At 39.7% G+C, this 16,200-nt stretch overlaps 1 protein-coding gene across 1 annotated transcript; it reads right to left on the bottom strand.

The window, feature by feature from the left end:
• Window positions 1-353: 353 nt before the first annotated feature.
• LOC139742055 (protein ABHD15-like) lies at window positions 354-2,396 on the bottom strand. Its single transcript, XM_071652619.1, has one exon. It carries the CDS (start codon window positions 2,110-2,112, stop codon window positions 697-699), a length of 1,416 nt encoding a protein of 471 aa, XP_071508720.1. The 5' UTR covers window positions 2,113-2,396; the 3' UTR covers window positions 354-696.
• Window positions 2,397-16,200: the final 13,804 nt, after the last annotated feature.

The raw sequence follows: 16,200 nt of genomic DNA, 5'->3' as shown, positions 1-16,200 counted from the left end.
ACTAAGGTTTCTGCGAGATCTTGACTATACGTGTACTGCATTATAATGATTTCGTTCACTTCGGGGCTATACCCATGATTTCTACGGGAATTGTTATCTTTAATCAGGGATGGTTGAAATTCAACCGTGGACTTGATGTATGCTTGAAAAAATCAAAACAAAACAAAACAAAACAAAACAAAACAAGAAACACCCAAATATCCGGCCTGTAATAAGCACTGATGTTTTTCCCGAAACTGAGAGCTTGATAATCATACTACACATATGAAGAGAATAATAACATTATCTTCTAAATAACGACCTATTCTGAGCATCATTATCATGTTTCAAAACATAGTTAATTATTCCATCACTTTGCGAAGAAAGAAGAAGGAAGACACGAACGGGAACTTTGATTTTTGTAAATAACACTTAACATGTCATTCAATTTCAATATCTCATATTTCAATTTAATTACTGCTCTCGATACTAGTCATGCCAGGTGACGACAAGGACCACGTGAAACATACACGGTATTTCTTTAAGACGTGTTATCTAGGATTTCGAGATCCTGAAACGAAATGAAGGTTTCAAATCCAACGGTAAGTTCCTCTCAATAATCAGCAGGTATTCATTTAAGGAAGTAAAACAACAACAACAAAAAGTGATGGAAATAAGAATTGAAAAGCAAGGAGTAACTGGTCCCCTCGTAAGAGTTTACGAATCCACTCTTATTCTCCCACTAATATTCCTCTCCTTGGTGAGGTTGTCTGTAAATTGTAACACGGCACTGATAAAATCCAGTGATACATTGTGTGCCCAGGAATTGGGATAGAAAGAATTTCCAAAGAAGCCACAGTGGCCCCCTTTCTCCGTTGTCACCAGAAGGAGGTTCGGGATAGTAGAGAAAAGGTCAAATGGGATATTCCCCTTCCGGGTGAAAGGGTCGTCCAGTGAGTTTATGCAGAGCAGAGGAACGGCTATTTCGTCTGCTTCTCGCAAGGGTTCGTTATGTTCCCAGTATTCGTCCAAGTCTTTTAGCTTGTACATGGGACAGTGAACGGTCTGGAGCCACTCCGATAACGTTCTACAGGAAAACGCTGAGTCGAGGTCAAATTTTTGCGGCATTGCGTTCACGTGTCTTGTGAAGCTCCACTTCAGTAATTGCAGCACGATCCAATTGAGTATGGAGGGACCAGGCGTTTCATGAATTGCCGATTGAAGATCATATACCGGTGACACGCACACCGCAGCTGAAAGTTTCGATGACGATCCGTAATTTCCAAGATAAGAAAGCAGCAAGCTCCCACCATATCCAAGACCAACGGCACAAATACGTTTTCTAGACGTGTACTTCGATTTCAAGTATCGCACCACCTCGCGAAGGTCCGATGTGTCTCCAAGACTTTGGATCTTGGGAGCTGTCAACGGGAGACCACTTGTTCCTCGTGGTTGAAAAACAACTGGTTCGTAACCATGGCGACAGATGTCTAGGCATAGTCGAGCAACTCCTCCCCAGCTTGCGGTGATGTTTGGCAAAACAATGACTATTCCCTTGACGGTGGTCCTCGGCTTACATTTTTCATTTAGTCTACGTGTGTCTGCCCAGTCTAGAGCGACGATACCGCCGTCTGCCATCTGTAGTATTTCTCTACGATAGCACACAGTGCTATCACACAGTATGCACGCAAGAATAGTGTGGAGGTGACCAAAGCGAATCCATTTCAGAGGGACAAAGGGTTCACGCAGGGCATGGCAGGTCTTTAGTACATACTTGAGGAGTGACGAGGACCGGAAGTTTAGATGCGGCAGAGGGGGTGGCTCCTTCATCCGCGTGCCGCATCGCCAGAACCAGCGCAGAAAAAGCGTCATGAGGGTACAGCACAGCGTCAGCCATTCGACCAGGAGAGTAAGGAAGGAGCGGGGAACACTGTTGACTGGGCTGGGTTCCTTCGGTCCGCCCTGCATATCTGGCAGGCACCAAGTTTGTCGACTTTCGCAGTTGCTGGCGCACAGAGTGTCTGTCTGCGAATAGGCGAGTTCCGTCGACGGCGTTCCGTGGAAGACGACACTCATAATTGCCCCGACGGCTTCCGAGTAGTACGCTGCCGCGGACGCCCGCACAGCTTGCATCGATAAATCGGCTTACCGCGGCGCCAGCCACGAATTTGTCCCTTAATCACGTATTCGTCTGTGGCAGAGAGGGCATGGCCCTAAACGCCACACGATGTAAAATGTTCCTTTGGAGACGAACGAAGACTTCAGCGAAAGCGAGAGATATGTATCACCTCAAAACAACATATGGCATTGTCTGATGCATAATGTCCAACGAAAAAGAAAAGAAAAAGTCTACAGATTACGCTTCCGTAAACTCACAGCAAGTTTTGCAATATCTCGTGGGCACACAGTAAAGAAAAGCCTCGATATGTACGGCAAAGAAACATGCTAAATGTCACATCGCCGCTACCAGGAAGAGATTTGTGTTAACAAAGTCTTCCTTGTTTCAACATATCAAAAGTGGTAAATTGATACTGACGGAACGAGGAAATTAGAGCAAGACAAATGTATTCAGGTGTTTAACGTGTGAATTCATTAGAGGACGCGTCAGTGCATCGCATTCCCGTCGGAGTTAAATGTCAGAAGTCTGGGCGAAGCATGAATTCATTATGGTTCTAATCGGTATTTCCGCTGATACAATCAACATTGACTATTCGCGTAATTATATTGCCACGAGCAGTGCGTCAATTTAGAAATCCATTTCGGCTCTCAGCATTTTACTCGACCACGAAACATTCCAGAAATTGAGGAATGATAGTTCTCGTGCTCTTATTGAAGTTACCCGACGCCGTTCCGATTTTAATGTTCGGTGGCACGTTTGAAGCAGAGCAAACAGAACATTTATAGTCACGCTCCGTAGCGACAGCTTATCAAGAGAGGTTTTAAAGGTCTCGCCTGCTTCACAATAGTCACTGAATGCATACAATTTGTAAGGAACGATGCGAGTGGTCCATTTCGTGGCTCCCTCGGCTCTGATGCAATTGTGGAAGAGGTAGTGTGACGGTCAGTGTCTACTTGAGAAGCTTCCAGGGCGACTAGAAGCGTGTTCGACTTGCGCCATCTGACTGCGTTGTAAGAGCAGACGCTCACAATGACGAAAGGCGACAGCTACTCTTATCCAATAGCGAGCGCGCCCACCGCGCACGCATTTCTCGCGATCAACATTATACAGAGATGCACGCATTGCACGAGAGATCAACTTCACACTAAATACTCCTGTGTAATAAGCAGCGTCGACGTTTCGGTTTCAGGAATTCTAATCACTACGCTGTGCTTTCACATTACGGCCATCGTGTTAAAAGAATGGAGAAAAAAGAGTAATTAATTGTTACGTACGGCACCCATAAAAGTAATCTAGACAAGCCGATATCTGGTCATCATTGTCCCTCTACATGGAATATATATTTAAAAAAAAATACATATCTTTTCAACCGTAGAGGTACCACCATGTATTTGATAAGATTGCATCGACTTGTCCCAATCTACTCTCTTAATTTCCTTAAGACTCTTCTTCATGGAATCTTATTTAATTTTCTATTTTTTCTGTTCTATTTTATGTGGTTCTATTAAAGAATGAAACTCACAAGTACAAGCAATGACAAGTGTTATCGATCTACCGGTATTCATTCAGCCTATATATGCAGAAGGTTTGTCCTTTTGTTTTCACAGTGAAACATTAGATTTAAAACGAAAATATCCAGAAACACCATGAGTTAGAAAAATTCAACCACAAACAGAAACAAACAGAAACAAGAACAAAACGAAAGAAAGAGAAAGAAAAGTAAGAAATTGACGCTGGTCGATACAAATCATGGCTTTAATTTGGGAGATATAGATTTGCATGTATTACACAATAAGGAAGAAGATTGAATATAATGCCCCGAGAACATGACAAAATCGCGTCATCATTACTATTTAATAATTCCGACTCCGTTGGATATCGTAAACTTCGTAAAACCGGGCAGTTTCAATCCGAAGAGGAAACAATTACATACAGAGTGATGATGATACAGTCATTACACTATGTCCCTCATACCATTAGGTTGCCCTTGCCTATGATAAGGACACTCGAGACTGACGACGTCATAATAAGCAAAACACTACCACGCGTTATGCACGCACACACACGCACGCACACACACACACACACACACACATACACACACACACACACACACACACACACTCACACACACAAACACATACATAACGCATGAGCATGAGTACGCGCACAAACAGATATTAATGACGTTATCATTAGGTCTGTCGGTTATTTTCGTACGTCATAATCGGGAATTGATGATAGCAGACAAGTAGGGGTCGATGGGGAAAAAAGACCAAACAAAATCGCAATAGATCATTTCCCATCTCAATATATTCTTTTGTATATACCTACGAGTTACGATTTCGGAAAGATCATTAAATACTGTGCAAACATCACAGTTTCAAGACGTATTAGGAAATTGTGGCTTCGTAATGAAGAATAGGATACAGGTGAACAACACGAAAAAGTTTATCCGCTGAAATGTCGTCTTAATATTCTAAAGTGATTTATGACGTATACTGGGTCTGTCATAGTTTATAAAAGGGGAAACGAAACGAGTGCAAACATGGGGAGTGGGGAAGAGGTATTGATTGTGTTGCGGCATCGGTTGTTGATATAAGGAGAGGAGTATATGGAGCCCTAGGAATATGAGCTACAAAGATTTCATAAAATCGCTTTTAAAAGACTGCGGTGAAGTTATGTGACGCTATGTGGTGGGCAGGAGATTTCATACTGTACGAAAAGTTTCGAAAAGGGATATGAAATGGTTTAAGTGTAACTTCTTTTCTAAAGAATTACAATCCGCACCCTGCGAATCTTCAATTCGTGATTTTGTTTTTAGTCGCAAGAAGCAAACTATAACATAATGCTTACATAACTTATAACATTATAGAATAATAAAAGGACATTCACATTGCAAAAATACTCACTGTCATTTTTTGCAACAAGAGTATACAACAAATGTTATCAAGTAATCATACCAAATACAGGATGTCAAAGCAAAATTATCAGAAAAAATATTTGAAAGAAGAAATTTACTTGAAAGCTGGATTTGTGGGGCCTACTTGAGTGTATTACGACTGGCACAAAACAAGGACGAAAAGTTTGGTTTTTTTCCCCCAAGCAAATAAGTGCATTTAATTGGTATATAAGCTGATTTGTGTAAATCATATGAATGATAATTCCATGAATTTTCATGATGTACAAATCCATGTAAAGCTACAGGGTGGCTTGGGAAAGCAGCTTTGTACAACTGAATAGATGAAATTAACCTTGCAGGATAATATAACGAAAACATTTTAGAGATACACGTGAGCTAATAAATAAGTGTTCGTATATGCTAAATTCCTTTAGTATTGCCTCGCTTTTTTCATTCATCATCATAAAAGAACATTCAAGTACGCACTTACGCATGTGTTTATACGCACGCACACACACACATTTGTATAACTATATTTTTATATACACACATTTAGTAGTATATGTGTGTATATACATGTGTGTAATAATATAAACATGTGATGTAAAGATATATATATATCTTACAACTTCATCATTTGAAATTTTGTGCTGTGATCTGCCTGTATGTTGTGTAATGTGATCAAACTTAACTTATGCTGATTATTGTAAACACAAAAAAGTAATGGACAAAGTGATATGGATTTCTGTCGGTGACAGAAATAACATAATCTTTTCTTGATTGCGTTCCTCAAAAAATAATGTTACACCTGTCACCACAAAATCCACAGATTCAACTGGAACATCTATTGTAGCAGTGCAGGACAGATACGTATATCTCTGTCATATAATTCCATTAACAATCAAAGCTCAGGACATGCTCGAAAAAGTCTTGGACCGGGAATAAATTGTTTCAACTTTCCCATTTTCAATGAACGTTAAAACCTGTAATCAGTGTGTTCTGAGGTATACCGTTTCGCATGCACGTACCACGTGCTTACCTCAACGCACAACACAGGCAAGACTGTGTTCCGTTTTCTAGCATGTCTCAAATTCCTCCAAGCTATCCCTTCCCCGTATTCTTGGCTCCCAGCACCCTGCTCGATTTAAATTTCTATATCCGGATACCACTATCTTGTGCGTTATTTAGGATGCTGTAACGCTGCCTAAAATAACGCGATAACTATTGTTGCGTTAACAGGTGTCGCATTATTTGGCAATTTGTATGTAGCACCAAAAATAGCACGAATCACTGTACGCTGGAGAAAGATTTCTTCATGCGAACGCGATCTTTCGCTCGAGTTTTTGGCAGTCAAGCTCCTGGTGCCGAAATAGCCACGCTAACTCCTCGAGTGGCGCGCGCTTTTCAAATAAGCATGTTCTCACCCACCGCTAGCCTGTACAACTGTCAGTAATTACTTCCACAAAATTACCATAAATTGACAGTATTTTCGTCCATTTTGTCAACAGCTACCGTCGACCAGAGAATTGGTGTGCACTGGAGTTTTAAAGAAGTCAAATTCCGCATTAATTTATGCCCAACCACGAGTTTTTGAGCGAAATTTGTACACCCAACAAGAGAAAAAAGGGGGTGTACGAGGACATGTGTCGAATGAAGGATGGTGGGTGTGAGAGAGCTGGGGAACGTATATGATGCTCACTTTTAGTACCAAAGTAAACCGTGCAGTCTTTATATAGCAGGTAAAATTTGAATTATCATGCTATTTTTGAAAAATTCATTATGCAATAGACCACAGTTTTTAGAATCAAACTAATTGTTCCCCTCCCTCTCCTTTTATTTCCATTTTTTTTTTTGCCCAAAGTCATCTCTACACAGAGTCAGAGAGGAATACATGAAGAGTTTGTTTGCAAAAACAGATAAGTCCATATTTGCCAAATGGAGATATCTGCGATTAAAGGTCAAGAAAAATAAAGAGAATAATAAGAAAATTGTGCTTCTTTTGACCATAACTTCAAAAATGTACCTTTATATCTGGTGATCAATATATCATTTAAAAGGTATTATTTTGTACTTTATGACAGAGACCGTACTTCAAAATCTTCAAAAATGGACTTATCGCTTTTTGCGAACAAACTCTTCACATATAGCTTTGGTCAATTGTAACAATTTATGTTTCCATACACAGTGATGTAATGATAAGAGTATTTTTCAGTACTTAATTTGCTTTATGTTTACTTATATAATTTTCGTATGTGTCGTAGTAATGAATTGTCAACTGAAGGGGACTACGTTCTACAAGTTAGCTTTGTTAATAGGTCATCCCTCCATTTTCATTTCTAGTCTTCTATATATCAACGATATGTTTCTTTCATGATAAGGGTATCGTGTTACATGAAATTAATTGACTGTTATTTCGTCTTTTGTAATAAACTCTCTACTTGTATAATGTTGTTTGGAAATAAATGAATGAATGGAAACTTACAGCTGTATCTAAACGTTTTAAGTTTAGAAGGGAATTCCATGCTTCACATAACATTTATTTGCAGAGGTATTCTCTGTGTCCTATGGTTTTTAGATAGGATAATAGTGTAGAGTATTTCTGTTGTGTTCTTTTAGAGAGAGAGAGAAAGAGATATTTTATGGGGTTTTCAGAGCTATTTGAGAGTTTTTAGACTTTTAAGCCAATTTTGTAGCTCACGGTCTAGAGTTAGTTTATGATTAGTTTTGTGGATCTTGCTAAATTGTACCTGATGGGATCGGAAAATCAGGTCAATATATCAAAACCAAGCAACATTCATGAACACTTTAGATATTGCCTGAACGCATGTGGAATGGCTGGATGTTCGTTGGATGATACGCAGGATGTTGTTTAACTTTAATGGTTTAGTTCCCGTTAAATACAGAATGAGTACTTGGGGCCTGATTCCCACAGTGCGGCCACACAATCGCAATCCGCAGAAAAAAAAATGTCGTTTAAGTATATGTATATACATATATTATATTATAATATATATATATAAAATATATATATATATTATATATAATATATATATATATATATATATGTATATATAAATGATGTGTGCGTGTGTGTATGTGTGCTTGCATGCAAAAGACCAATCGGGTAATCGCATAATAAGTTATTACCATTGCAATACATATATTCTCAAACTTAGTTCTATCATCCTTCGATAGGAAGAGAGAGAGAGAGAGAGAATTTGTTGCCTCTCAGAAAAATGCTTCACGTCATATTGACATTTTTAACATGTATCCACTCTGACTATAGCGATCAAGTCTTAAAAAATCAGGGCATTTTCGTGCTTCTGAGTGACAAATTGAAAATGTGTACATCACGAATAACTGTGCAATACCATTACGAATGTCAGTGACGCAAGAAGTGGAAGCAAGTTGGTAGATTTTCGAGAAGACTTGCACGATGGAAAAACAGGCGAAGAGATTTATCCGGTTGAGTATTGTAAGCAGGTGACATGCTAGGTACGTTAAGCCTTCTGTAACATATCCAGTTAAACAGCAACAAGAGGAGGCGCATGCATGCACGACAGACCAGATGAGATTTGATGCCAGGCGACATGATTGTGGGCGGGTTAATGACCGCCAAATGCCGTGGTTGGATACAGTTATACCACAGTCACGGAAAGAGCTTCCGAGAGGCCCTTCATTTCATTGCAAACACATCGGCTATGGAGCGCATCGAGACGTATTAGGCGAGCAATTTGCATGGACTTCTCTCCGCGACGACAACATCATTTTCAAGCCTTCTGCTTCCGTGAGATTCGGGATGTTGAATATCCCAGACCGGGAAAAAAAGCCACTCGGTTTGGAATGCATAAAAAAGCTGTGTGGAGAATGAATATGTCTCCCCGACGACCCACATAGAACCCTCAGGCATGAGCACCTGGAAGTGGAATATGTATGGTTGGAAAGAAAAAGACACAAAACAAAACGAGAAAAGTTCCATATTCAGTGAAGCTGACGAGAAGGAACCAGAGGAATGAGGAGTATATAGATGTTAAAGTGTAACAGGAATAAACAGGATCAACATTGTTTGTTGAAAAACAAATACAAGACATGAAATGCAATCATATAGATGAACACTGAAAAACAAACATACAAACATACTTCTTAGAAATATAAGAGCCATAGTCAAGACTTGATAGTAACTTTTTGACCTAACACCACCCCCCCCCCCCCCATAGTCCTTGCGCAGTGTTATTTCCTTTGATATTAAACCTCCCAGATATCTCTGTAAGATATGAATTTACCCTTTACAGACAATTTCAATCTCGATGCTCTAAATGTGTAAGAGTTTGGCTGTGCAACTTCAGGCACTTCATGAGCTCTGGAATATTTTCTTCGAAACGACATCGAGTGTCTCTCTTCTCACGCCATGCTTGCTTTTTTTCTCTCTCTCGGTATTCTCTAAATCCCCCCCCCCCCTTGCCGTTTTCTCCATCTTCTCCTTTCTGGCTTTTCTACCTCTCTCTCTCTCTCCTTTCTCTTTGGCTACCCCCCCCCCCCCTCCCTCTCTCGCTCTCTCTGTCTCTCTGGCTTTCTTCGTATTACGCTTCAGTTTACATAATAGAATCTTTTAGTGTCCCATGCCCTTCTGGTTTGCAATCTTATCGTTTGGCCCGAGGCCTGACATTAATTCGTCTAAGCCATATCCTGTTACTCATAATTTTGCATGGGTCTGAGAGTACCGTGAAATTCTCATAATGTGGAGACACATGACATTGTAACGTGAGGATCTAAGCTTATATAATAATAGCGCGTGCGGAGTGGATCGCAATGTTTCTATGAACGTGCACTGTTTTACACAAGAGATAAAATCGTTATTCTATTGGTAATTCGTTACTAAGCTGTCTTGGCCGTACACACAATACGTAACACAAGACATAGAGCAGTTTCACACGATTAAAAAAAAATCGTTATTGGAATGAAGGTTAGTATGGTGGTTGTAATTCGTTATTAGTCTGGTCGGACCATGCGCACGGTACTTGGGAAACTGTGATTTGAATATTAATTCAAGAAGCCGCAGCCTAATCGTTTGTGCCATGCCAATCAAAAGTGCGAGCTCCGGAGTGCAGTGGCGCAGCTGTGCGTCAACCCAACGTAATACTAACTACCGGTATTTTGTAAGGTCGCGTAAGTAAATCATGCTTTAGAGGTCTAGCCGTACACATGAGAACCCGTACTGCCATGCGTGTGTTCTATTCACTCTATTGAGAGGTTAGAGAGGGGTAAGACACTTGTAAGACAAATACGTCATTTGACTGATGATTCGAGTGGGGAAAGTATATGACGTGTGTAATCAAACTAACATCAGCACGATTAAGGTAACAATTACGAATTCAAATTCTACTATAATACGGAAGTGAGTTCCAGTAGGAAAAATACGTCAATTACAGAACGGTTCACCATATCATTTTGCTCCTGCGACAATTGCTCCCATGAAATATCTCCACTCTAAGCCAAACATAAATTCTACCCCACAAACATAACCCTAACCCCTAATCCTAATCCTCACGTCAAACAAAACCTTGAGCTCTATCACAACTCTTACCTTAGCCCTAAAGTCTTCGGGAAAAAAATAAGACAGGAGCAATTGTCGCAGGAGTAAATATCGTGTCTCCGTGATGATGAACAACTTGGAGGTACCATCGATCTCTATACGAAATACCTGGATATCTCATTGGCCAATCACTTTGAAGCCACCGCAAGTCGCCGTTTTAACACACACATGGCCATACACTTGCAGTTGCGGATCGGGGGGGGGGGGGGGCGCACCGTGCATCTTTATTTTTTAAAACAAAGGAAATAAAAAGAAAAATAGGGCGCGTGCACCCCCCCCCCCCCTTGGATTTTGCACAGCACATCCCCTTTATGGATTCCTTGACTCGCTCCTGCACTTGTATCATACAGAGCTCACGATAACACGTGATCTTGGGGAGAGTCTCTTATGGAAAATGCGTGATGTATTTAAAGAGTGCATGAGGTAACAAAATGGTGTTGGTAAATGAGTCTATGAGATAGATCTAGATACATCATCTCGCTTGCACGTATTGTAATGATAATACAGGTACAGTGTACTACATTTATAAAGCTCATGATAAGAACAATTATGCTTCTCTATGCGTTGTTGTTGTCTCACCAAGGAGGTTCGAGAGATGGAGTCACAACTGCCTCAATCCCTTCAACCCATTTACGCGAAGCCGCCACTCAAACATAATGAAGTATGTGACAACTCAGTGGCGGATCCAGGCGGAGATGCACAGGGCGCGAACCCCCCCCCCCTTTTTTTTTGTTAAGACAAAAAAAAAAGAAATAAAAAGAAGAAAAATGGGGACGCGATCGCTCCACAGGACTCTAATTTTGTAAAGGCGCGAGCGCCCCCTTTCAGGAATACTTGGATCCACCTCTGAAACTGGATCTTCCTCACTGATAGGAAGGCAATTGAATCACGTCTCATTGCATAATGATAAGCCAATTTCAAAGGGAGATATATGTCTGTATAACGTTATTACTCTCCGCAGTCCTGCTAAGATTAGCGATATGTAGGCCTAGTGGTAAGGTACAGGGAATTGAAACTGCGCAAATATTAATGAAATGAAAATGAAAATCACTCCACTGGGCATGTCCGGGCACTAATCTGACAAGTTGCTGTGTAAAGAGCTACAATTGAAGATTATACCAATTATATTAGTTTTATTTGTCGGAATTATTAAGCGAAAAAAAGTATTAAAATTAGCTTTCCATGATGGTACAGTTACAAACACTTTCAAAACTCAGGTTTGAGTTTCTTCAGTTTGTCTCCCTCTACAAATGAAAATTTGTTAAGATCGCAACTGCTGATCTGTAAATTAACAAACATGTCGGAAAAAAAGGAACCTGTGGGGACTCGAACCTGTCATCTACTGCTAACAACATAACAGTGTCGGAATTTTGGAGCTTGGGTATTTGTTCCATGTTCATCGTGTCATTGCCGGCAACCAGGGACAGCCTGGTGGTAGTGTCGCTGCCCGGAAAGCAGTAGATGACAGGTTCAAGTCCCACTGGTTCCTTTTTTTCCGACATGTTTGTTAATTTACAGATCAGCAGTTGCGATCTTAACAAATTTTCCTTTGTAGAGGGAGACAAACTGAAGAAACTCAAACCTGAGCCTTCACCCCTCTGAATAATATCTTTCTTTCACTTTCAAAACTTACAACTCTGATTTACACTTTTGAAGATATTTCTTGTTTCAAATATTTATGTTTCACACGTTTTATTATCAAGTAAAATTTCATTTTATCTGAATAATAAACACGAAAAATATACCCAAAATTATATTAGAGTTCAAAATTAATCTTCAGATTGCACAGAAAGACGACGGCTTCAAACCCCGATCATCAAAGGCCCAAATGCACCTGTGGAATTCTTCTTTTGCGCATCGCTAGAAAAGCAACAGCTGTTTGAATAACTATAGCCGGTTAGAATTTCAGCTCTTGTTGAACATCCTTGGCTTCACACGTCAAACCCAGTTGAAGAGCATGGAAGAGTGAGGAGGAAGGGGTGTTGGTCACAGACGGAAGAACAAGATAGCTTAAAGGGGCATTCCAGACAATTTAGTAATAATCTCACATCAAAAAGTACGTGAATTATTAGTTAAGAATTTCGATTGTGGTGTATGTACAGATTTGTGGAATTTATTGCAAGCCTTGAGCAGATAAACCAATAAGAAACGCAAAACCTAATACATACGATGATGACATAGGCGGCTCACACATTCCAGTATGAATGTATCAATGTCATTTCAGTGTAATACTATTTGCTCAATAAATTCACTTATGTAGAATTTAGGCATAAATAATAAAAAATTTTCTTCGTAATGCTTCTACTTATTTGAGCACTCAATCAATTGCCAATCATGCATTCTTGTGTGAAGCAGCTATGCCATCATCCTTGTTCATTTTGAATTGTAATAAATTTTTAAAACATTCATTTTCCTCATTGCAATCACTTAAAACTCTGAAATCCGTATCTATATAACCAATCTATATGGATGCACAAATGTGATTTTATGAAATTAATGAATTGAGTTCAATTGAATAGAACACACAACAAAAATGCAGTCGTTTGAAAATCATCTGGAGGTCCTCCTTTAAAGCAAGAGGCGCCGCCGCCAGAAGAATCAAAACGTATAGGTATAGCAACGCTGCCCTGCAAGGTGATATGATAGGCACATCCAAAGTCACTCTACACGCAGTTTTCCCTCCTTCGCTGTCTTCCGAGTCGCAAATGTCCCTCTTTTTCTTTTCTCCGATGACGATCGACCCTCTCCTCTTAGATGTCAACTCCGATAACGTCAAAGTAGACGACTTTCAATGACTAGGATCGGAGGAGGATGACGACGCTCGAGTACCGCGGGCTCTTCACTGCGAGAAGTGACAACGCCAATCTCGATCACAATCTTCCCTTCTGACCTAGCTGGGCTCAGGGTGTGTGTGCATCAGGGCCACCTTCCTTCCCCTTTCATTCCTTTCCTTTTCCTTCCTTCCTACCTCTGTACTTGCTCTAATTTGTGCCATCTCATCGAGCTTCGCGGATACCACGGCCTGGGAATCTTGCTGCAACATTTTGAGGATATATCGCGTTTTCTGTTCGCCCACGTCCTCCCTGCTCGATCTCTCCTTCACTTCTTGTCTGTGATAATCTTTCTCTCTCCCTCCCCCATCATCCTTTCTCTCTTTATCTGAACTTATCCCTCTACCTATGAGAAAGAGAACATGGGGCGTTCACTTTGAGCTGCAATCAGCAGCACGGGAAGTCGTCTTGACAGAAGGCCGTAAGAAGAGATTATCATTTTAAACAGTCTCAACCTGTTATTGTTGAGTAATCTTGCAATACACAGAGCAATATGAAATTGCGCATGGCGCTTTAAGTTCATATAATGCACACATACACACACACACATATACATGTTCTACAATACTGCGTGAGCGGCAAGATGGTGATGAACACCGCACACACACACACACACACACACACACACACACACACACACACAAACATGCCCTCACAAAACAAAAATTAGACATACATCATACACAGAAAATATGCACATCTCAAGATGCACATTGTTACCAGCAATGTTAAGCAACGAAGTGTTCACCCGAGATACAAAAACTTAAGCCATTATACTTATTGGCAAATTATGTTTACATAGAAGTAAACCGCGGAAATAATACGTTATGACTATATTGTTACACAGGATCAGCACTGAAACAAACTTATATCACAGTATTCATATATGTAGGCCGATATACCTCAATATTTATTTTCGTGTACAAGAGCAGTCACTCATAGTTTAGTCGCAAATAGGGGGCGCTCTTTGTGCGCATGTAACCGGAAACATGCAGCTGTGAATGCTGGTAGGAAAATGGTGAAAATGCCGTTCCGTCTAAATGTTATCGTACTGACTCTGCAATATGTAAATGGGCTTGTATTCACTTTGTTTACATGTTTGTCATTTCGAAATCTTCAGCGGAGAGTGAATGCTGACATATCTAAGCAACTACACCTAAAGGAAATGGCTTCTTCAGACGCAAAGAAAATGAACAATTTTCTCTGACAGCCGTCCATTCATGATTTGATTGTTAGGCTCTATTATGTTCCTCTAATATAAGAAAAATGAGTTATAAAGCTTGTTCAATATCTAAAGCGAATTTTGGGAAATAAAATCAAGGCACTATTTGATGTAAGGGACGGTCTCTAAACGCTCTGGTAAATAACTGTTCATCTACAGGATTATTGTGCTAAAACGCTTGCTAACAGATTTTGAAACTTATTAGCAAAAGCTGTAGAACCGTAAACATAACTCGAGCTAAAGATTGGCCGAGCAGGTGGGAGCGATATCTTGAAGTCGGCTTTGATCAAGGATAAAAACAAAACAAAACATGATTAGAAGGTATGTATTATGTATAACTATGTAAAAAAAATAAAACATGAAGGGAATATCCAAAGGTTATGATGTCCACAGCGCTTAGTCTTTATTCAAGACGGCGAAGGGAATATCCAAAGCTTATGATACAGTGTATGTCCCTTTATCTAAAAACAACAACAAGAAAAACAATTCCTCGTGGATTTTGCTGTATTTTTCAATTATTCATCATTTTCCGGTGAAAACGCTTCGGTGAAAACGCTAATGCCACGCCAATGTCGCTTTATTTCCATCCAACAATGAAAGATAACGCAAAGACAATGTACTGGTACACTACAATACATTATAACAAACAATATTGTAAATAAACAGAGTGATTTTTGTTTAAAACTGATGTTTTTGTTGAGAGGGTAGTATAAAAATAGTTTAGATAATCGCTTTTATTAGGAACTTTAGATATGATAAAGGTACATTGTTTTGTTTGTTTTTCTTTTTAGCAGTGTTTACCAGAATATTGTTGTTAATCAGGCAAACACACACACACACACACACGGAAACAATTGTCACATAATGTACGCAGTATTGTAGTAGAAATTAAGAACACATTGGCAGGACAATGAACTTCAAAGAGACAAAAGAAGGGGGTGAGAAGAAAGAGAGAGAGATCTTATGCCACGCACCTCCATCACCAGCTGGAAGTACGAATGGAAGTCGTCCCGGAAATCAAGGTGAGTTGTTACATTTCACTGTGATTCTGTTTTAATAAAATGATTTTGATGCTGTCATTTTTTAGACCATCATATGCTGAATATAAGAGCCAAATTTCAGAGGAATTGGTTTAAAAACCTTGAAATTATCAAAGGTCACACTCTGCCTGTCTTTGGTCAAAGAGCGTCGAAAAAATATTTGGTCCTGGTTGAGTTAATGGCTGCAATCTATGACTAAGCTTCTACTCTAGAAATGCTATCATTCAATTCAATTTATTTTCATATTTCTCAATGGAGGAATGTACATCAAATACAATAAAAACATACTGAATCACAATGTTCGGCTTGGATACACAGTAACTTAATGTAAACATATAAAACATAGCGGTCAATCATAGTTCGTTTGGCTCTATATGTATAACGCTAAAGAAATACGATGGAACCTACTTAAAAGCGAACTTTAAAAAGCGTAGGTCCCAAATTCTGAACAGAGTGTAATATACATGTGAGGAGCACGGATACAACGTAGGGACCAAAATAAATAAAAAACAAA

The sequence above is a fragment of the Diadema antillarum genome, unplaced genomic scaffold (genome assembly GCF_040938485.1).
Source record: "Diadema antillarum isolate AM-2024a unplaced genomic scaffold, OU_Dant_1.0 scf00000032, whole genome shotgun sequence".
Lineage (NCBI taxonomy): Eukaryota > Metazoa > Echinodermata > Echinoidea > Diadematoida > Diadematidae > Diadema > Diadema antillarum.
Note: the sequence above shows the minus strand (reverse complement) of the source record. Positions and strands in the feature narration are given on the sequence as shown.